This window comes from Pogona vitticeps, chromosome 4 (assembly GCF_051106095.1).
Source record: "Pogona vitticeps strain Pit_001003342236 chromosome 4, PviZW2.1, whole genome shotgun sequence".
NCBI classification, from domain to species: domain Eukaryota; kingdom Metazoa; phylum Chordata; class Lepidosauria; order Squamata; family Agamidae; genus Pogona; species Pogona vitticeps.
The window spans coordinates 156,599,655-156,622,779 of NC_135786.1; the positions used below are offsets into that span (position 1 = coordinate 156,599,655).

Here is a 23,125-nt window from a genome sequence, read left to right on the forward strand (position 1 = left end):
GTAGCTGAATTGTAATTGTATGAATTTGTCAGGTCAGAAACTGACACTAAGACAGCTTCCTAAGAGCCTTATAGACCTTTATAGACATCTGAGAAAAAGCAGAAGACCATGTTTGTTACAGCTGGCATTAACCCCTGAAAAAATGGTTAAGGCCAGTGTGAAAATCATACCAGAATTCATTTGTGTTTCAAGATAAAACAAATTGCTCCATTGTTGCAGTGATTCCATGCAACATCAGCTTGTCTATTTCTGCAATAGAGGAAAACGCATGTTGTCCTCGTCTGTTGAGGTGTTGTTATGAGCTGTGCTGCTATCTGTTGCTGCTCTTTGATGTCTGGTGCCCAGTATCAGTGTTGTTGTTATCTGGTGTATTGCATTTGGCATTGCACATATTTGCTTCTTGCCTCCTTATATGTATATTTCTTTCAGTAGTTTACATTTCCCTTCAACTGTAAACAACTACATTTTTCCATTTTAGTTATCAATTGCTGATCACAATAAATAGAGCAAAATTAATAGAAATCTCCTTTGCTTTTACTGGGGTGGCAAAGTATGACTTGTGTTAATTATGTGCAGCCTGCATAATTAATATGTAAATTGCACAGAGAGTGCTTTAAGCTCTAGGGGACAGTATATAAGCAGCACACTTTACTTTTAATTATGAGACAAGCAAGCTGCTACTATGGCAGAGAGTTGTTTTTTGTTTAGATTAACTGGTCTTTGCACCTGGGGGATAAGTGAGGTGTTGCCAGATTAAATAACAGAAGCAGTAAGTTACAGTATTTTTCTGTTTATAACACCCCCATTTATAAAACAACCCCCCCAATTTTCTAACCCCAAAATTAAGAACACTTAGCTTAAGGATTCAACCTCCAAGCTCAGAACTTTGGACATTTTGTCTCTGTTGAATCTTGAGCCTACAGGCTCGACCTCCAAGGAGGCGTGTTCCAATTGGTTTGTTCAGGGTCAGCTGATGTCAGTTCCATAAAGCTCGTGATTGGAGGTAGCTAAGTCTCCTGACTGTAGGAAACTAAGCCTCGTGGCTGAAGCAAGACTGTTTAGAGAGGCAAGGTATGTGCCATTTTGTTCTCTCTTCAGCTATCTCAGCTTACATCTGTGTAAAAGACGCCCCTCAATTTTTAGGGTAATGATTTTAGGAAAAAGTAGCATCTTACAGATGGAAAAATATGGTATAGGTCCAGCAATTTACTACATCAGCAAAAGTCACCTACTGATCATGTCAAAACTTTCAAACTTTCATGGTCGAGAAGGTTTTTTCCTTTAATTTGTATTTCTGTATCACATATTGTGTTCCATATCATGTTCAAATATTTTTTATTTCCATATCACATTATTTTATATTTCCATTTATATGTTCAACTGGCAGTTACAAAAGAGATAATTTTGCAGAACAATTTTATTTTTGATATTTTATATTGATTTTGCTTTTAGAGCCGGCTGTTTTGTTGTGACTTTTAGTAAACTGCTGTTCAAACCTCATTTTTCAGGCACTATGTACATTTTCAGGACTGTGTTTTTTTTATAGTTCCCTTAATTATTTTAACACTCTATACATTCAAAATTTTAAACCTTGATAAAATGTTCTCAAGTGGCTTCAAATGTAAGAGATGATTTAATTGTTTGTGGGAAAACCTAGATCAATGGATGAATATTTTAAATAGCAAACTGTTCCCTTTCTTGGATAGCATTGACTATTTTTTTCCAGATAAATCCTTATTTACTCCCTTCACTTGCCTTAGCTTTGTTTATGTACTATCATCAGACTCTTCTGTTTAATTTTATGGCTAGTATTTCAAAAAAATAATTTTAAAATATCAGTACCAATATAATGTAAAGATTTTAAATATATTGCACACCTGATTTCCTGCCATTGTCTTGTAGCCTATATATTAGGGATGGGCAAATTTTGCGATTTTTGGAGGGGGGGCACTGATCATATTCTAAATGATTTTTTATTTTGTCAATGAAATCCCACCCCGCCCTAACAGTTGAAGAGGCCCCAAAATTGACATAGTTTTCCCTTGTGCCTTTAGAGGGGAAATGGGCTTTTAAGCCAAAAGTTTGAAAAAAATTTAAAAAAATGTAAAAACTAAAAAACAAATGTGACCCGAGAGGTACTGAGGGGCACAGTTAGGTTGCTGGGGATTACAGGTACCCAGTCCTTCTGACATGAAGTACACCATTGTTTGAAATTAGAAATTCCTGTTTTCATTGGAAGACACCCAGCCAGATCAGAATTACATGTTTCTGCTGAAACCACTTTTCAGTGGGTGTGTCATAATTAATTTCTTCGAGGAATGAACTACATATATGGATTGATGTTTTGTTTTGACTATGCATGCTCTTAAAGTTTACTGAAAAAACTGTAAGTGGAAAAATGTTTCTTTTATTTCTGTATTGAAATAAATCATTAAGTAAACACACATCAGTAACTATAAAGAAAAGCAGTACTGTCCGTGGATGCATCAGTTGTCTAAAATGTTGTCCAAGGGTAAGAAGAAATATTATTTTCAATGCAATATATTGCTATTTTGTATGTTTGGAGAGGGCATAATTGTATTTTATTTGAAAACCTGCAGCTTGTATCTGCCTAGTGGTGACTTGGGGCCAGTTCGGGTTTTAACATTCCTGCTGAGAAATACATGTAAAAACGATAATGAAATTTTGTGGATTTTGTAGGAAAGTTTGGCAAGCAATAAACTTCCTTCCTGTTCAGTTTCACCTTTGCACTTGACGTTTTAAGTATGGATTCTTCTACTGAGAGAAGAAAAGTATACTGCAGTCAGCCCCACATTAACCAATATGACAGAGAAAACCTTTCATGTAATATATTGTGATCCTCTCTCAGTCGAAGCTATACACATGCCTGCTTGTACTAAATAAGGATAGCATTACTAAGAAAATTTTGTTTTCCAACTTAAAACTTGGTATGGACTTCACTTTCTCCAATAGTGAGATCAAAATAAATGAAACATAAACATGAATTTTACTAGCTCTGTTCAAATGTTATGCTAAACCTCTATTTGTGGGATACAAATAAGTCTCTGTTATCTTTGTACACAAGTGTGTCATCTCCCTCTTTCATCTTTGTCATAGCCAAAAGGGGTTAGCTTTTGCATGCATTTTTGAACATTTTTGTGTGATGGAGACCAACGGTGCAGTTCTGAGATTATTATGTTTAATGTTAACTACAATTTCTTTGAAACAAACCAACTTCAAACCATAGGGTACAATGATATTAAATAATCATGTACAATCAAGTCAATTCTGACTTATGGCAACACTTTTCAAAGTTTTCTAGATAGAAAGTACCCAGAAGTGATTTGCCATTCCGTTCTCCTAGGGGCATCCTGGGATCATGCACCTTGCCCAAGACCACACAGGCTAGCTCTTCTGAAATGCAGAGTGAGGGATTGAACTCCCAACCTCCTCTGGCTCCACAGCCAGATAGCTAATTCATTGAACTGTCCAACCAATGGGGTATGACAGTGGTTTATTAAAACAAACCATAGCTAATACTGATGCCGTTTCAAAAGTAGGATGAAACCAGCCTCAGATTGGCTGACTCATGGACTTCCACTCCCTGAAACAGCCTTAGACTCATAGACTTCCATTCCCTCCTCTACCACAGCCTTAAGAAATGAAAAGATCCAAATTTGCATTTACAGCTGTAGTAGAGGAGGAGGAAGGAAATATATGAATTTGAGGCTGGCTGTACCTTTTTCTTGTCAGGCTAAACCTTTCAGATTGGACTGCAGCTGCCTTTATCACCTACCCCTGGGTATGCTGGCTAGGGCTGAAGATAGTTATAGTCCAAGAACATTCGAAGGGCCATTCTTTCCCCACTCCTACACTAAACTATAATATAGAGGGTGGGAATTTTGCAGTCCAAGACCCTTTTGCTTTCTTTAAATGCCTCTTTGTGATCTCTAGTGAAATTCACCAGGAAATGTGGAAAATACTGTTCAAAATGGGAATGTTTAGCTCAAACAATTTTACATAGTGTGCCACTGAATTCACTGCTGCAATATTTTAAAGCAAGTTGTAAGGTTTTTTTTTATGTAACAGTACATTCATTTATTTTTGAACAATTTTTTTCCAAAGGGAAAATGCTTTGGAGACTTGCTTTAAATTTTCCCCCCAATAGCTACTACATTTCAGTGCAAGTGGTTTGTACAGCCTGTAGTACATCCTAGGAAACAAAATTGCCCTATAGGCCTAGCAAACCTGCCTACCCCAGATCTGTGATTTTCAGATCTGGTTACTTTGTGCATGTAATGTCTCAGTTGTTGCATGCTGCTAGTTGTTCTTTGTTGATTTTTAAATTGCTACTTTTTCAAAAACAGTGTTTGCTCAAAGACAAAACTAAACATAGCTTCTCGTATTATTGAGCATTTCTGCATTTGTTGATTCAAACACTACCTTGCCATTCTTTCCAGAATACAAGTTTTGTAGGGAGATATAGTCTTATAGTTCTCTCCCCCCTCACTTTTCCAAGCTTTTTATGGTCTTTATATTAAGTGTTATAAATCTATAAGTTAGCCCACTGTTGTTCCCATATTACATATGAGTAGATGGATTCATGGCTGAAATCATATTCAAATCAAATAGTTAATGTTCTGATCTATTTTGTATGTTATGGGCTGTCAAGTTGGAATTAACAGGTCTTTCAACATAAGTGAAATATTTGGTTCTTCTTCGTGGCCTCTGTGAATGCACACAGTTGGGTTTAGTCCGTGCCTGCGCTGGACTCCTCGAAATATTCTAGAGCTTCAAAAGATAACATAGATGAATGTTGCCCCTATAGCCCATGCTCTGCCCGCCTCAAGCCTCAGTTCCATTTTGCCGCCTTAGCATTTGGAACTTCTCGTGCTAGAGCTATATTTTGTCTTGGATCATACGGCTTTTACCACGGATTTCTCTGACTACGTTTTTTGTCTTCACTCGATTGTTGCCTCTCATATTTCGCTACGGACTGTATTGTATTGGTGTTGGCTTATCGACCTTTGGACTGTTCCCAGTTTTCCATCTCCTTGAAATGTTGGTGTTTTGAACTTGCATGCTGCTATTTTGGACTGTTATTGGCTTTTTGTGATTGTTAATCTGTTCTTGCTCCTCCGTGCTTTCCTGTCTCGAACTCGGTCTGTCCATGGTTTATCACCTTTCATCTCAGTGAGTCTGATTTTGCCTCGCTTATTTGGGGGTTCCATCATTTTATGTCCCCCTCGGGCTCTTTTAGAAGGTGTGTGTCTTGTACCTGTAAATTACCATTCTCGGATGGTCACAAACACTGCCTGCTTTATCTAGGAGAGGGTCACAAGCCCCAATCCTGCAAAGAGTGTAAAAAGTTCACCAGACTCACATTGAAGGGCTCATCAGCAAAGACTTAAATTGTTTCTCTGGGACAAGACACTCTCGGCCTCGAAACCCACTGCTTTGCAGATGCCTCCAACTCCCTCGGGAACACCTTGACCTGAAGGGACAGCTCATTCTCATTCTTACGTTGAAGTCCGCAGAGAAGACCTTGAACTCGGCATCAAAAAAGCGATCCGACTTGATTTTGACAGTAGCTTCAAGGATGACACCGGTAGACAAACTGAAAAAGAAAAAGGCTCCAGTTAAAGAGAAGGACAAGGATTCTGTTAAGGGAGACTGACCTCGAGATATTCTGCCTGTCTCAGTCTCACTCCCATCACTCGTTTTGGAGGATTCCTCTCGAGACCATGAGTGTCACAAGTACCAGTGACATAAACCTTATGCTCAACAATAATATCAACAGCAATCAGCTCAGACATACCATTCCTTCAAACCTCAGACTCAAGACAGGTCTTTGCATGACTCTTCTTCCACCACTTCCTTCAGGCCTCAGGCCTCCTCACAGTGACACCAATCCTTTGTCTCCCTGCAAAGAAATCAAAACAGTACCTTTGACTGGATCACACTTGTCCGATCCACACCCTTTCGTCAACCTCGCCTAGCTCCCTTTCTCCACAATTGGCTGCTTATTACAAACGACAATTGGGTGTTAAATTCAATTTGGCTATCTTCTAGAATTTGTAAAACTTCCTCCCATAGGGCATGTCAAGCTCACATCCTATGCACTCGCCTTAGAAGAAGTGATATCATCTTTAATTCAAAAACACACCATTCAGCGAGTACCTGCACAGGACATCCCAAACAGCTTCTACTCCTGTTACTTCGCGGTCCCCAAGAAAGACGGAGGCATCAGGCCCAGTCTAGTAACTCAGAGATCTGAATACTTACCTTCAGCCACAACGATTTTGAATGGTCACCTTGGATTCCATTGTTCATCTGCTACATCAAGGTTCATGGTAGATCTGCAAGATGCCTATTTTCATATTTCTATTCACCAACATCACCAAAAATACCTCAATTTCTTCTTCATAGATACTGCCTATCAATTTTGAGCCCTTCCCTTGGGTGTATCCACTGCTCCTCACACATTCACAAAGTGTATGGCTCCCATTACAGCTTATCTTCACCTCAACAACATTACAATTTTTCCATACATAGACGATTGCCTGATAGTAGCCTCCACTTGTCAAAGGCCATTCAGGACACCGAGTCTGTGCTCTAAACCTTAAAGGGCCTAGGCCTTCAAGTAAACACAAAAAAATTCACATCTTATTCTATCCCAAGTTGTGGACTATATAGGAGCATGTATAGATTCGATCAAGGCTTGTATTTTTCTGCTGTCTCAATGTATTCAAAAATTACATCACGCAGTCCACCAGTTTCGTCCCCTCGCCAGGGTCTCAGCTGACCACACTCAACACCTACTAGGCCTCATGGCTTCAACCACATCAGCTCTTCTGCATGTGCGTTTTAAAATGCGGTCTCTGCAGACCTGGTACTTGACTGTGTTCGATCCAATGAGAGACAACCCAAGCAAGACTCTGTGTGTTACACTGGAACTGTCAAAACAGCTAGAGTGGTGGATGTTTACACCACCTCATTGGGCACACCTTCCGCCTGTTATAGCTCACAGTACAACAATGGATGCAAGTCCCACCGGTTGTGGGGGCACATTGTGGTCCAAGCAAGAAAGACGTCTCCACATCAATCACCTTGAGATGTGGGCGGTCATAAAAGCTTAATATAAACAAACAAGGAGGTACCCACTCGATGTCACTCCTCTGCCTGACGGTTCATCTGTGGGAATGGTGTTACAAACATCACATATTCCCTGTAGCCATTCATGTGTCCACAGAGGACAACGAAGTGGAGAACAACTTGAGTCGATTGACCATACAGTCTCTTCAGTGGGAGCTCGATATGCCAATATTTATGAGGATTTCCAAACGCTGGGGATATCTAGTGGTGGACATGTTTGCTACACATCTCAACCAAAAATGCAACATGTTCTGCTCCTGTACAGGCAGAGGATGCGCATCATTGGGGGATGTCGTTATGACCCGGGGAAGGACTGACCTACTTTACCTCTTCCCACCCCTACCGCTCATTCAGAGAGCTCTGGTCAAAATCAGATAAGTAAGAGCCTATGTAATTTTAATAGGACCACGGTGGCCTCATCAGCCGTGGTTTACTTCCCTCATGACGACAGCCACAGAATTAATAAAACTACCTCCTCTGTCACATCTCCTCTCACAGAACTTGGGCAACATCTACCATCCTGATCTGCGCTCGCTGCACCTGCCTGCGTGGAGAATTCTCCCTTAATTAAAGAAGTTCTTGAAAAAGCCCAGAAGCCTTCCATTAAAACTTTGTATGCCTATAAGTGGAACAATTTTTTAAAGTTTGCCCAACCCAAGGGTTTACAGTCCCAACCAGTCTCGCTTGGCACTCTTCACACTTATTTACGTTATTTGTTTGACCAGGGATTAGCCCTGTCTACGTTGAAGATTTATACCTCAGCAATTGTCTCTTATGAACCCCGTGATTCTGAATCAGTGTGTTTATTTTCCGAATCCGACATTGAAGTAAAAGCTAAGAATAAGTGACGGAGAGTGGGGAGGCTGGGCGGGATGTGTGAATTCTCCCCTTCCCTGGTCTCAACTCAAATAAAAATGTTGCTTTTGTATTTTAAAAAATGTAAACTGTTGAGTTTCTGAATGAATGCCATTTTAGGGAGAATTAATTGTCTCTAAGTCTATAATTCTCTTGAAGCTTACATGAGACTAAATTACATGAGACTAAATTTTTCAATATGGTGGAGAGTGTGCTAATTCAGTTGTATTATCTGAAAGTCTAGAAGCAAAGTCTAATGTAAACACAGGCTGACAATTTAATCAGTCTGTTGAATATGATGTGTGGTGACCACTATCTCACTTGAAAGAAAGGAAGTGATACAGATTGTGATAATCTATCATGAATTAAGCCTTCATTATCATACATTCTGTGTGATTACTAGACTGCAAATCAGCTGTACTTTGTCAGAATCAGAAGCCAGTAGCTTCTGAGTGTTGTTAGTTTCCCACTAATTGTCATGTCATGTCCTATCATTCGATAGGAAAGGAAATGCAAAGGAAGTGAGCATCACTGCTAGTTCAGAACATTCCAGTGAGGTTGGAAAATTTGAGAAACAGCTCTGGTGAGAAGAAAATGGACTTACTGACAGGGTGTAGTTGTCCTTAGATCTCTTTCACATCAATATTCTGAACAATGAAATAATCCTTCTCTCTTTTCTTATGTTCTTCATCTCTGACTCCAACAAATTTTGCAACAAAGACAGAAAAATAGATGTATGTATGTGGGGGGAGGGGGTACCAAGAAGAAAGACCAACGAGAAATAAGCAACAGCCTTCATTGTCCGAACATTCATTTCCAGTCATTGACACCCCAAAGCTGATTTAATTCACCAGTTACTGTGCAAATAGCCATCTCATGCTCCAGAGCTATGCAAGATCACATTATGCCATTGAAACAGACATGTGCTTGTTCCCTTGTGAGTACAGATGAACATTGTGGCCCAGGTAGCAGGGCCTGATCATTTGGCCTTGGGAAGCTCAACCACTAATTAATAGAAGTGAATTTGGTGCCTATATGAGGCTCTTGCCCACAATGAACTCTTAGAAACTCAGAATATAATACAAGAAATGATGTAATACCTGTAACACAAATTGGTTTTTATTTTCAATAGATTTTTTTAAAATCAGATTCATTCTATAGATGCTACATGACTTCTGGTTTCTCTTTTGCTACAACACACTAGCACAGCGACCTGCTACATTACCTTCTATAGAAAACAAGTAGGATCATAAGCAGGCATAGATTCCTTTACACAGGGTTTTCTAGCACAACTTTATTTATAGTCACTATGTGATGGTGCTACTATTAGCAAATTTTGTGGCTTATGTTAAGAACCTCAGTAAGCCTGAGTATTACTCCAACTTGGCTTGAGAATCTTTTCAGCTTGAATATAGTAGCTTAAATGTTTTACATTTTATCTAGGAATTCCCCACATCACAACTGAAATCCAGTGATAAATTGCAGCCAGAGTAGGCCGATTGAATCACTGGAACTTATAGAGGAGTTCCCAATCACCACTGATTCAATGATCCTACTCTAGTTGCATCGTACTACTGGATTTCAGCCAATTCATAAGATACTTTGATGTATATTCAGCATTATATATCAGCTTGAAACTGATTGCAAAATAGTTGATGTTAATAATATTAATTAATGTTTCTGTATTTTAACTAATATTAATGGTAAAAAATAAATGGAAGAGATAAATGTTTAGTGAAAATAATATATGCCCTTGGCTCTGGGGAATTTTTCAGCCATGGGCTATGTTTCAGTCTAGTCTTTATTTTTATTTCTCTCTCTGTACATTTAGATGTCCTTGGCAAGCTGTCAGCTTGTCTATGTATCATGGATTGCTGTCTCTCATATTGCAAGTTGTGAGAATGTTTGAGCAGCTCTAGTGCATAGGCTGGTGGTGGGGAATCCCAGACTGTGAATACAAGACTTTCAAATTGGATCTGTGGATTTGCTCCAAGTCTGAAGATTGAATGTATAAAACATACACATAAATTATGATATATTGCCTCCTTTCCTTAATTCATGTAATTAAAAGCAAGATAACAGTAAACAGCTAGGAAGAACAAGCCTACTTTTTTATACTGCCCCCCCAAATAATTAAAAACAAGAGAAAGAAAAGACAACTGCAATATGAAGCAATGAGAGATTTATTTATGAGTCAAAATGTTGTTCATTTAGGTGCATACTGTCTGAAGGATTTATATGCTTCTGTTAAATGGACATGAAAAGCTTGCTGGCCAGAATGTGACTCCTTACATAGGCTAGTACAAGTCCAATGGTTTAAGTCTGAGAGGCCAATTGACACTACTTAAGGAATTTGGAATCCCAGTGTGGTGTAGTGGATAGAGTGGCAGACTAGGACTCTGGCCATGGAAACTCACTGGGGGAATGGAAATATTAAAACCACTCCTTAAATATCTCATGTACGGTACCTTGAAAAACCCTATTATAAGCTATAAGTCGGACTTGATGGCGCAGAACACACACATAAGGAGCCTGTGCTTCTGTCCCTTCATTAGCATCAGCTACATGACTTGGTTTGCAACGAGAAATGTCAGTGGCCAGTTCATGGCTAGCAACAGTTTGTTTCAGTGATTTGTACCATTTTGAATTGCGCTGACATACTGTATGTAAAAAATGGGATTCTGTCCAATATTAGCAATCAGTTCAGCACTGATTTGCAATGCCCTTATAGCCATGCAGTGCCTAATTTGTCTATATACACTTCTTCGTATACATAATATGCCAAGATTCTAACGTTTTTACAACATTTTCATGTCTTTATTCTTCTTAGGATGGCTCATACTTGGCAGAGTTCCTGCTGGAAAAAGGCTATGAGGTGAGTGACTTGTCTTGGTGACTGACTGCAGACTCATGGAATAATTTAGAAACAGTTTCCTCACTGCTGTCCCTTTCTGCTTATGTTTTCCACTCAGCTTTTAGATAACAGGTCAAAATGTTAGAAAAGAATGTGCAACATGGCCTGTAAGCATGCCAGCTTATTGTACTATTTATCATATTGTGTCCTGTGGTGGAATCCCTTCAGCCCTCAGGGTATGGCTCTTTTTACACACTTCCTGCTTGTTTCAGATAAACAGCAGCCTCTGCTGCTGCTGCAGCAGCAAAAGAAGCAGAGGATATATCATCATGTACCACATTAAAAAGGGGGAAAAGCCCATGCTTATTTTGAATAGCTAGTGTTACTGATGGTTTTTGTACAAAAAAGAGATTTTATACTCAGTTTCTCAGGTACCAGATTAAATTATTCAGTCTTTAGAACTGGACAACAGCAACAAATTAGAGAAGTTATATAATGTTTATTATTATCATTATTATTTATTTGATTTATACCCCGCCTATCTGGGCGACTCGCAAATGTTATACCATTTGCAGTGCTTCCTTCTTGTGATACATGATGCAAAACTGTGCTGTTCAGTGTGTGTACAGGTAAAGAATGCTGAAGCCTTTACTTCCTGATTGTCCTTTTCCAAAAAAATATTCTTGCTCAGTCAAGGTCCTTTACAATGTGTGAGTGAGCTCACCTGAGGGGTAGGTTGTAGGGGGAAAGTATTCTCAACTATTATTTCACATATGGGAGGGTTCCGCTCTCTGCCTCACCTCTCAGGAATACCTTTGAATCCTACTCCACCTTTTTTATAAAATTGGGACATTTCTGTATCACAAAGCATCACATCTAGTTTGGCTGTGGCACTCCAAAACATGTGTCAGCTACCAACCTGTAGCTTGTCTAATATGGGCAGTGAACGGTACCTTTTAACAGGAGTTGTATTTCTTAGCAGTCTTTTCAACCTTTCTCTTCAGGTAAACTTTCCCTTAGTGACTGGTTGCCTGAGTGGCGTTTGTTAAATATGTTGCTGTACTTTACTGCTTTGAATGTATTTTGATGTTTTCTTTATGTTTTAGTGTGATATTTGTTTGATCCTTACAGTATTATATAATCATTTTTGTTAGCTTTTCTTGCTGTCATTTAATGTTGTAACCTGCCTTGGGTCCTTTCTAAGGAGAAAGGAAGGGTAAAAAAATATTTTAAATAAATCAATCACAGACTAAAGCATCAAAGATTACAAGTTCTGTGCTGCATCTTTTAAATTACAGGTACATGGAATTGTTCGTAGATCTAGCTCTTTTAACACAGGACGGATCGAACATCTTTACAAGAACCCGCAAGCTCACATAGAAGGAAGTAAGAACATTATTCTCAATGATGTGTTTTTGTTTGTGTTTGCTGTATGATCTGTTGGAAGGTTTCTATAGGATTGAATTAGCTGGGAAATTGACGATGATGACTAGTAATTTGAAGTTTTCCCCAAGTCAAGCAAGGAAAAAACAAAACAATTCCCCCCAAAGTTTTTCCAGGAGAAAACATGAAAGTCAGCTAAGAAAGGGAGAGCGCTGGGCAGTGGTGTGCTCAGTATAATAACAGAATACTTAATCTGTCTCTTGTCCCAATACTAAATACAAACACAGAGACCCAGCATTCAATCCAGCTGGTCTCTTGGTGAAGCAGTAGTTACGAGAGCTCAGCAGTAATTTACTGCCCAAAAAATATTGAGACGAGTATAGTATGCTATTTTAGAGAAACTGAATTAGACGGACCTATTATGCCTTAAGAGGATTTTCTTAATAGTAATATTTTTTATGATAAATGGAAAACCTATGGTAATAGGTGTATCTCAGAATTCATGATTTCTGTGAGAATGTCTTTTTACTAGAAGAGTGATTGATAGAAAACCTTATTTCTTTGTTGTTACTCTTATTTTTTTAAACAAAGTTCAAGGCCCAGCAGTGTGATTCAGTAGGTGGGTCCAGTGCAGTTGGGACTTTCTTCTCCTCTCACTCCTACTGCAGTTGCAACAAAAAACATGCTCTGGAAGGGGTCTTAGCTCTCTGGAGCAATTTTTCTGAATGCAAAAGGGACTTCTAGAGCAAATTTCCAATTCTGATTGAAGCAGTGGGCATTAAAAAAAATCTCTGTTGCTATAATATCTTTAAAAGTGTGGTAATGCCTTTAAAGGTACTGCACTCCTGTGGATGTTGGTATTAATCTGCATTTTCTTTAATTCAGGTTATAGATTATTTTTATAATAACTTGTACAGTTCCTATGATACTGAAAAATTAAACTACAGCATTGACATTCCATTTGATCATGTGGAAGGTGACTTGAAGACAGCCATGTAGCTTGCACAGTGAAATATTTAAGTACATGCTAGTATTTAATTTAACGAGAGATTAATTCAGACTGGAAACTTCAGTAGAATATGGTATGATGAAAGTAACACTAGGATTATAAGGCACTACTGTACATAATTAATATAATATTGTATTGAAAATGTAGTTCTCAAATCTGCATGATCCTGATGATGTTCTTTGTTATCTGAAGATATGAAGCTACATTATGGGGATCTCACAGACAGTACATGCCTAGTGAAAATAATTAATGAAGTGAAGCCCTCTGAAATTTACAACCTTGGCGCTCAGAGTCATGTTAAAGTAAGTAGTATGCATTAACTTGGATTTATAAAAATAGTGGCAAACAATTTCCTCTGGGAAAAATCAGAAACTTATGTATCTTATCACTACTTTTTTGTTAGATGTTGCCTCTTTCAATCTTTCTTGGAAACTTGTGTTAGTTTCATTCTGTAATCATTCTCTCCCTTGCAAATTATATAGCAATATTTCCCAGATGTGTATACAGTGGTGCCTCGCTTAACGATTGCCTCGTTTAGCGATGAATTCGCATAACAATGTGTTTTTAAAGAAAATAATATGCACCGTATAACGATGTTTCCTATGGGCGATTTTCGCTTAGCGAAGTTTGGGACCATGCTTCCCATAACGAATGCGATTTTAGGTCCCCTGCTTCACTTAACAATGTTTCTTTTTTCAGTTAAAAAAGTGTTTTAGAAGGGTCAAAAACGGTTCTAAATGCTTGGATTCGTTAGAGGACCCCCTAAGTCATGGGCAAACCTGATTTGGCTTTGATCTGACTTTTCGTTAATTTATGGTTAATTTTTTTTTCGGCCCATAGGAACCAATGGACCTGTCAAAATCTGACAGCTCCATGCTTTCCTATGGGGGAGAAAACAATTCGCCATAAATTAACGAAAGTTCAGATCAAAGCCAAATCAGGTTTGTACACGACTTAGGGGGTCCTCTAACGAATCCAAGCATTTAGAACAGTTGCTGAGTCTTCATTAATTTTTTGTGAATTTTTTCTTCCCCCATAGGAAATAATGGAGCTGTCAGATTTTGACAGCTGTCAAAAGTTGGGGGGAAAAAATTCACCATTAATTAACGAAAAGTCAGATCAAAGCCAAATTAACTTTTGCATCCGTTTTAGAGGGTGCAGAAGCTAATCCAAGCATTTAAAACCATTTTTGACCCTTTTATGACACACTTAAATTTGCAAAAATTGACTTCGCAAAGCCATTGAAATGTATTGAGTCAGCTTCAATACATTCCAATGGAGGAAACATTGTATTGTTTAACGATGTTTCCTATGGGTTTTTTTGCTTAAGGACGGCAATCCATGCCTATTGGAACGGATTAACCGGTTTCCAATGCATTCCTATGGAAAATGGTGTTTCGCATAATGATGTTTCACATAACGTTTTTTTGGAACCAATTAAAATCGTTATGTGAGGCACCACTGTACATCTCAAATTCACTAACTTTCCCAAACCCCTCTGCGATCACTTTTCTTTCTTGGATATCCTTCATTTCTCAGTGGACATCCCGCTAGATCACAGTTCCATGTGACAAGAAGCCTATGTGATATTGTTGGACTACCATGGCTGTGAGGAGGAGCTAAGAAACTTTAGCATCACTTTGTGCTTAACCATCAGAGATGGATTGTTTGGAGTCCAGCTCCCAGAATTCCCCAAGCAGAATTCTGGGAGATTCAGTCCAAAAACGAAAGTCTACAGACCAGCTTTCCTTACTCCTTGTGTGTCTCTAGCAGCCTCTTTTCAAAAACAATGGAACTGACTCAGTATTCCCTGGAAGCTGCAAGGCATCCTGGGAGTCCAAAAATCTGGAAGTCCTATCCTTATTGACCAGTGGTTGTTGTGTAATGTGAACAGGCAAACTCTTGTTAATGTCAGCTGTGGTTTCTCTGGAACAAACCAGCTTCAAACTATGTGTTTTGAAGCTGACTTTATTCAAGAACAAATAGTTAACATTAACTAAAGCTTAGGGTTCAAATGTCATGCTAACCTGTGATTGTTCAAAAGTGAGAACAAACACTTGGAAAGGTTTTTTGTGTGCTGCATGAGAAAATAGAAAAACAGGATCTCTAGGCTTACCTATGCTTGTTCTTATCTCAGTAAATCCTGGTTTAGCATGTCACCTGAATAAGGCGTCTGTGTGCTTACTTAGATCAACAGACATACACACTATGTACAGTGGTGCCTCGCAAGACAAAAAAATTGCAAGACGAATGGTTTTGGCAATGGGATCGATGACTCGCAAAACAAATGTTCCTATGGCCGTGCTTCGCAAGAAGAATGTTTTCTGTTTTGTGTTCCAGCCTCATGTTTGGTGATTTTTAAATGTTTTTCTATGATGTTTAAAAAGTTAAAGTTTTATGACTGAAATTTTTAAAATCATCTGTACAATATGTATGGCTTTAAAGAGCACTTAATAAACCCTTTGTAAAACAAATTTGACTTTGTTCTGACTTTTTTTGCCCATAGGAACGCATTAATTAGATTTCAGTGCATTCCTATGGGAAAACGCGTTTCGCAAGACAATTTTTTCGCAAGACAACATTAACTGCGGAACGAATTAAATTCGTCTTGCGAGGCACCACTGTATCTTCATATCATGTGAAGAGAAAAAAGAGTAAATGTCATATTTGATCAAAGAAAAACCTGATGTGTTTCTGTAATTAAAAAAATAACTTGATGTTGGCTGACAAGGATTTTTCTCATTGTTTCCTCTCTTCCTTCCACCTCGTGTATTAAGGTGATATGATATGCCAACCAAATTCACATTGGCTGAAGCATAATCACCTTTGAAATTTTGGGGGGTATGTGTGTGTGCATTGAGAAGCAAGTCTGAAAATAAATGAAATAAATATGAAGATAAGCAGTATCATTATTTAGTTCCTCTTGACAGTTGAATTTATTAATAAATTATTAACTAATAATTTAAGAAACTGAGAAGGCCCTCTCTCATATCTTCACCAATTGATGTTGAGAAGGTGGTGGAACCCAGAGAAGGGCCCTCCCCACAACTTAAATACTAGGTAGGCTCATATGGAATGGTACAGTCTTTTTAAAATTTTGATATACATAGTATCACTGCACAGATGTTGTAATAGACAGATATAGAACAATGGTGCCTCGCATTACGAGTGCTCTGTTTGACTATGAAATTGCATCACGACGAAGATTTTGCGATCGCAAAAGTGTTCGCAAAACGATATTCCCTATGGGGGAATTTTGCTTTGCGATGATTGGTCCCCTGTTTTGCTAACTGATTATCGCAAAGCGATGATTTTCGGCCAGCTGATCGGTGGTTTCAAAATGGCAGCTGGGTGAAAAGCATGGCCGCCCGCTGTTTTCTGGCACGGATTCCTTGCTGCACGGGCAGCGAAAATGGCCATGGTATGGAGAATCTTCACTGGACGATGAGTTTTAAGCTTCTAGGAACACATTAATTGGGTTTTAATGCATTTCTATGGGCTTTTTAAAATCGCATGATGACGTTTTCATTCGACAGCGATTTTTTTCGGAACGAATTAATGTCGTCATGCGAGGCACCACTGTATATTGTTAATCTTATGCTATGTCTTAAGAGTAGCATGTGATTAGCCAAAATACTGATACTTAGATTTTAATACATCTCAGTAACTGAAACTGTAAGTCACCATATATAGACTGAATCCAGCAAATTGTAAGATAGCAGACCACATTTTCTTACATAATTATTCTTGTAGTGTAAAGCATAGTGGTAGTTTGCCACTCATTAATTAGTCTCTCCTTCGATTCCTATTTGCTTACCAAACCAATATGGTGACTTGTTGATTTGCTGCTGGGAGGTAGACCATTTCTTTTATACTAGCGTCATTCACAAGCTTGCTGCAAGAACTTTCAAGTCCCATCTTGCTGTGCAGGTTTTCAAAGTGATCTCTTGGTAGAGGGTTTGTCAGGATATCTGCTGTCATCTCTGCAGTGGATGGTCCCTTTCTCAGTTACACAATAGGTAGTACCTCACATGTTTGGTGTTTGGTGCAATAATCTTTTCACTCTAGAAGTTTGATGTAGCTCTAGTCGTATTCTGTTGTTGGACTGGCATCTTTTCATCTACTCCAGTCCTTTAAGCAGCTTCTCGAGCTGTAACAACTTTCAGCACATTTCTATTGCAGTAGTGAACTCTGATAAAACTCTCATTTATGACTAGCCCATGAGATAGGCCCCGCAGAATACATAGCGTTTTGAATGGTAAAAATAACTCTAGAAGTATTTAAAGTAGGATCTTTACTTACAGTAATGATCTCTAGTTACAATCAGAGGAGAAAGGGGGAACTGGAGTCTCAAACATGCAGGAATATGCATTCATTTTAAAGATAATATTTTTCAGAAATTGATGAATGAACTTAAAAATGGAAAAAAAGCCTTTTCTATGTGTTTTTCCTTTTTTTGAAAAAAAGGCTTATGTCTACATTATACTTGCCAATATATACATTATATATTGTCTGAAGGCAATTTGCTAATTTCTGCAAATGACCCTTTAACAGTTTTTATTAAAATGATTTAGCTTTTGAATAGGATTCCCAGTGTGGCGTAGAACAGTGGTCCCCAACCTTTTTTCAACCGTGAACTGGTTGCGGGTGGTGGTGGAGTGCCTGCAGGGGTACAGAGCTCGCTCGCATGCATGCGCACATCGCACTCGTGGGGGGGGGACACTCATGCACATGCACAGAAGGGGTGGAACGCACTTGTGCATGGGCAAGAGATCTGTGCCCATGGCCCAGTCCTTGATAGGCCGCGGACTGCTGCTGGGGCGCGGACTGGGGTTGGGGACCTCTGGTGTAGAGGATAGAGGGCTCTGGAATATAGGGCTCGAATCCCCACTTGGCCATGGAAACTTATTGGGGGACTGGATCTGGTAAAAACTTTTCCTTAAAATATCTCACTTACCTTGAAAACCCTATTAGAGTCTATATAAGTCGGTTGCAACTTGATGTCACAGAATAATAACATCTTTTGAAGAATGCATATTTAAATTATATTAGTAATATAATTAATAATTGGTCAACTATTTTGATATATGGAATACTTATATATCTACTGAGGATAATGGTTTTATCATTTCTTTAAACCCCTGTAGCATAATCCTTAGGTATGATGAGATACTTACTACGTGAAAGTCTAGGATTGGCAGAATGCCTGAAACATTATGTAAGAGCCCCTAAAATGTAGTGGTTAAAGGTGTTGGGATGTGAATTACACAATCCAGTCTCAGCTCTTCAGTCAGCCGTGAAACTCACTGGATGAGCCTAGGTCAATTTGCTGTGTCTCAGCCTTAATCTTCATAACAGGGCTGTTGGCAGGATAATACGAGGAGAAAAAGAGGCATATATTCTGTGGTCAGCCCATTTGGAACAGCACTTGTGTGATTTTCTTGGGTAACATTTTAATACAATAAAGGTATTACTCCTCCTAAGAAAGGTATTATCAATGTCCAATGTGGCTTTTAACAACAGCAATGTTTCAAGATCAGCTCTCTGTTGTGCCATACATATGCCAGTTCTCACATATAGACACAGTTCTATGTGTTTTGGCTGGGATTCGATGGGAAATATTATAGTTTAAAGAAACCGTTGTTTTCTTTTTGTCAAATAGATGGCAGCAGAGTGCTAGACAATAGATCATTCAGTTCCTCTAACTGTAATGAAAGAAGCATGACAGACAGTAGACTTCTATCAGCTGCAACTTGTAGAAGTTGTAGTTATACATTAAATGTGAAAGAATACTGCTATTGATAGTGCACAAGAATAGAAGACGGAGAAGGTTGTGCAATGCTATACATTTGTGAATAGTTCCAGGTGGGAAAACCTAAACTTTTAAGGTATGACATCAACTCGTGAAATGTGATTGAAGTCCACTAAGATAATATACACATCAGAATACGTAGACAAAGAGAAGCAAAGTGTTCACAAGTTTCAAGTGAATAAACTACTGTCTTGGGGTGCTGTGGACAAAACATGCATATCTCTTCACATATAAATTAGTCAGAGAAGAAAATAACAGTCCTCTGACTGAAACAATGTCAAAAATGGTGCTCTGAAATAAAGAATATAGCTTTGTTTTTAGATAGATTTTCTCATCTGTACCGTGGTAGTTGTATAGTTAAAATAGAATATATAATTGTTGATAAAGGTAGCCAACTATCCTAAAAGAGGTTTCAATAAATAAGCACATTAACCTTCAAAAGATAATAACTGTAAATTTCATGTAAGATATGTGTGTTTCTTTGTGTGATTGATAGGTTCTACCATCTTTTTTCTCCCTCAAGAACCTGATTATATTAAGTGTCTATGCAGTAATATATAGGAAAAGAAAATAATGCTTCAAATTAGTGTGCAATTTAAATATTTAGAATTGTTTTCCATTAATTTTAATTTGGAAAATGTTTGTTAATATGTTCTGTTGATATGAACAATTTAGACAATGTATTAGTTGTATAATTAATTACACTATATAAGACGGGGTCTGTTTGTAGAATCAATATTAATTCAATCACAATAATTGAACTGTAGTATCTGGGTACAACCCATCCAGAGTTACAGTATATTACAGATAAATTTGCATTCAGTGTACATTCTAGAAAGAAAATCTCATGTCACTAATTTTATCTCAGTTATATAAGGGGTACATTATTTAAAATGTTCATAGTCTCATGCTGTTTGAAGCTCATGTCATTTGTAAATACCAGCCTGAGATTGTATTGTAATGTTTCATGTCACTTATTTTGTCATTTAATTATATATCTTTTTTTTAAAATGGTACAGGTTTGCTGTTTTTCAAAAGCTTATTTAGTTTGGCTCTGATTTTCTAATCCCTGTTTCTCAATTTGGCTGCTTTTTTAATTTTTTTGATTTTTTAATTTTTTTTAATTTTGTTGAAGAGCAATAGATTAGAGTTCAGTATGGGCTTCTGTAGGACTTTCTTCAGTCCAAAGTAACTCAAAAATACATATGCATGTTGGGAAATGACAGTTTCTTCATGGGATGGAATTTGACATAATTCTCATTGACTATTGAAGCACAGCCAAAAATGAATTTAGGTGAAAGTTAAGGTGTGAATGTATTGATAATGTTACTGCAGAGTACAGTTGACCTTGACATCCTCTTTTATGCTTACCAAAATAATCCACAAATTACATAAGGAACAAAATTATGGCCGTAGTCCAGAGAGCTGAAGCTCAGTCATCCAACCAGTATATGAAGGTGAACAAAAGCTGTTGCCCAGTTGACACTGAGAATGTTCTGAGATTTCTTGACTCTGTAAGCAAATCTGAGGTGCAGTTCTTGTTTCGCACGGCTTCTGTCAATTTAAGTATCATCACTGGGGATATATGCCAAGTAAAAACAAGTCATTGGTTTACAGTGTGGTGTTGTGGATGAGCGCAACAATTCGATTGTCTTAACATAACATTAAAAATTCAAGAGGAGTGTTTTTCTGCAGTATGGTTAAAAATGCATACCTTTCCCCAGAGAAAGCTAACTTACAAATTTCCAGTTGAATGCTGAAATTCTAAATTCTGATACACGTCTAGAAACTAAAACTAATTTGTATATATTCAAAATATGTTTTGTATCCCTGAGCAAACAAGGGCTGTATGCATGTCACATTATTTCAAGCTACATGCTTACTGTAAGATGTTTCCACATTCAGAATATAAAATACTGTATTTGATAGTACTACAGCTGAATCTGTTGAAATCCACTGAGAGTTGACAAAGTGAGGAGATTGTTTATAGTATTAATAAAGCATATGGAGGCACATGCATCTTGTCAATATTACAATCTAAGAAGTTGATCCCTGGATTAAGTTTACAGTACTAGAAAAGCATGTAAGATACGTTCTTGTTAATATTAAAATCTAAGAGACTGATCCCTAGATTAGATACAAATCATAAACACAAACAATAGAGCTTTGATCTATATTTAATATCTCTGAAATAATAAGGTACACAAATATTTGTCAAGATTTGTATTAGTCCTGAAGCTGTTTAATCTCATGGTACAGATGTGGCTATTTATTTAGTCATCAAAAAACCTGCTATGGCACAGTGTGAGTTTATAGATTTTTTTGGCAGCTGAAGAAAAAGAATACTGATCATTTCATTCAGTTAGATCAACTCTGAAATTCTTTTTTTTAAGCCATGATTAAATGTTTTCTATCTCTGTGTATGGGGAGGTGTGGGAGAGAGAGAATTAGTATGGATAGATGTTAGATTTCAAAATCTATACATTTTAAAACAAACCTATAAACTTAGTATAGAATTGTATCCTTATAGTTAAATCCTTTCAGCTACCTCTTGGAGCAAATATCATATCCAAATTGATTGACAATGAACTCTATGAGCATTATATTATTAGTTTTATAACAATATTGTATCTTTTATATTCTCACTTTGGAAAATGTTTTTGAATGCTTTCATCAATACAGAATAAAGCTCAAACTGTTTAAATGTTAACACTCCTATTGTTTTTTGATTTAGGCATTTTTTAAAAAGTTGGGTGATAAAAATGGAGAGTACGTTAAAGTACTGTATGGTCTAACAGATTTAAAGTTTGACTAGAGCCATCTGTTTCGCTGTTTAATCATCAAGCTGTTCTTGAAAAATAGGCCAAACATCCCAAGGGAGCCAGTAGATACAAGTAGTTACAAAAATAATAAAAAGTAGAAACAGAAAACATGCAGACATCAAAAGTGATCTATAGCAAACTTTTACTTGCTTCTGAACATGTTGAACTAGACTTCTCTCTGATCCTAATCTAGGCCAGTTAAAAAGCTTGATTTTCACCACATAACAGAAATACAGTGGTGCCTCGCACAATGGGCGCCTCGTAGAGCGATGAATTCGCTCTACGAGGCCGTTTTTGCGATCGCAAATGCAATAGCAAAACGGTGCGCGTATAGGCGGTAATTCACAGAGCGAAGGTCGGTAAGCTGCTCGCTTACCGACCTTCGCTTTGCGACCCACCAATCAGCTGTCCCGCGGGTCCAAAATGGCCGCCGGAACAGCCGAAAGGGCCCGGGGCGCAGTGTTTTCGTGCCCTTGGTAAGCAAGGGGAGCGCGCGAAAACGCTGTGGAAGCCCCAAAATGGCTGCGCGCAACCATTTCGGGGCTTCCGGCAGCGTTTTCGTGCATTCCCCTTGCTTACCAAGGGCACAAAAACGCTGCGCCCCGGCCCCTTTCGGCTGTTCCGGCGGCCATTTTGGACCCGCCGGACAGCTGATGGCAGCCATTTTGGCGCCCTTGTTGTGCGAGGGGAGGGCGCGAAAATGGCTGCCAGCCCCTGGGAAACATCGCACAACGGTGAGTATTCTATGGCATTGGAACGCATTAAACGCTGTTTAATGCGTTCCAATGCCTTTTTGTGTTCCGTAGTGCGATGTTTCCCACAGCGAAGGTTAATCCAGAACGGATTAACCTTGCTGTGCGGGGCACCACTGTACTACAACTTTAGATACGTGACTATGTTTCTCACCACAATTTTGAGCCTGTTGAGCAAAGAATAGAAAAATAGTAAAACTCCCCCAGTTTTTCACTTTTCTGATCAGTGACACAGTAGTCAGTATCCCATTGGTTAATTACACAGGAGTAGGTGCAATGATATAAATTGTAGAACTGCATTCCCACTAATTAATGGATTGTCACCAGCATCCCTCATTTTCCACCAACTTGGCATACAATAAGGGATGCAATCAGTAACCTGTTGACTACTGTCAATTTGCTGCTGCAGTTTATGCTGTTGCATTTACGTGCTCATAGCTAACTAATGTAATTCAGGCCAGTGGTCATGTAAATCAGCTGAGA

At 38.2% G+C, this 23,125-nt stretch overlaps 1 protein-coding gene across 2 annotated transcripts in view; it reads left to right on the forward strand.

Moving 5' to 3' along the window:
- The window catches only part of GMDS (GDP-mannose 4,6-dehydratase), a 393,997-nt gene that overhangs the window by 46,715 nt on the left and 324,157 nt on the right, over positions 1 to 23,125 (forward strand). For both annotated transcript variants that reach the window (XM_078393409.1, XM_072998554.2), the window contains 3 exons: positions 10,841 to 10,885; positions 12,163 to 12,250; positions 13,449 to 13,558. In XM_078393409.1, coding sequence (XP_078249535.1) covers positions 13,451 to 13,558 — 108 coding nt within the window. In that variant the 5' untranslated portion in view covers positions 10,841 to 10,885; positions 12,163 to 12,250; positions 13,449 to 13,450. The remainder of the gene's footprint in view (positions 1 to 10,840; positions 10,886 to 12,162; positions 12,251 to 13,448; positions 13,559 to 23,125) is intronic.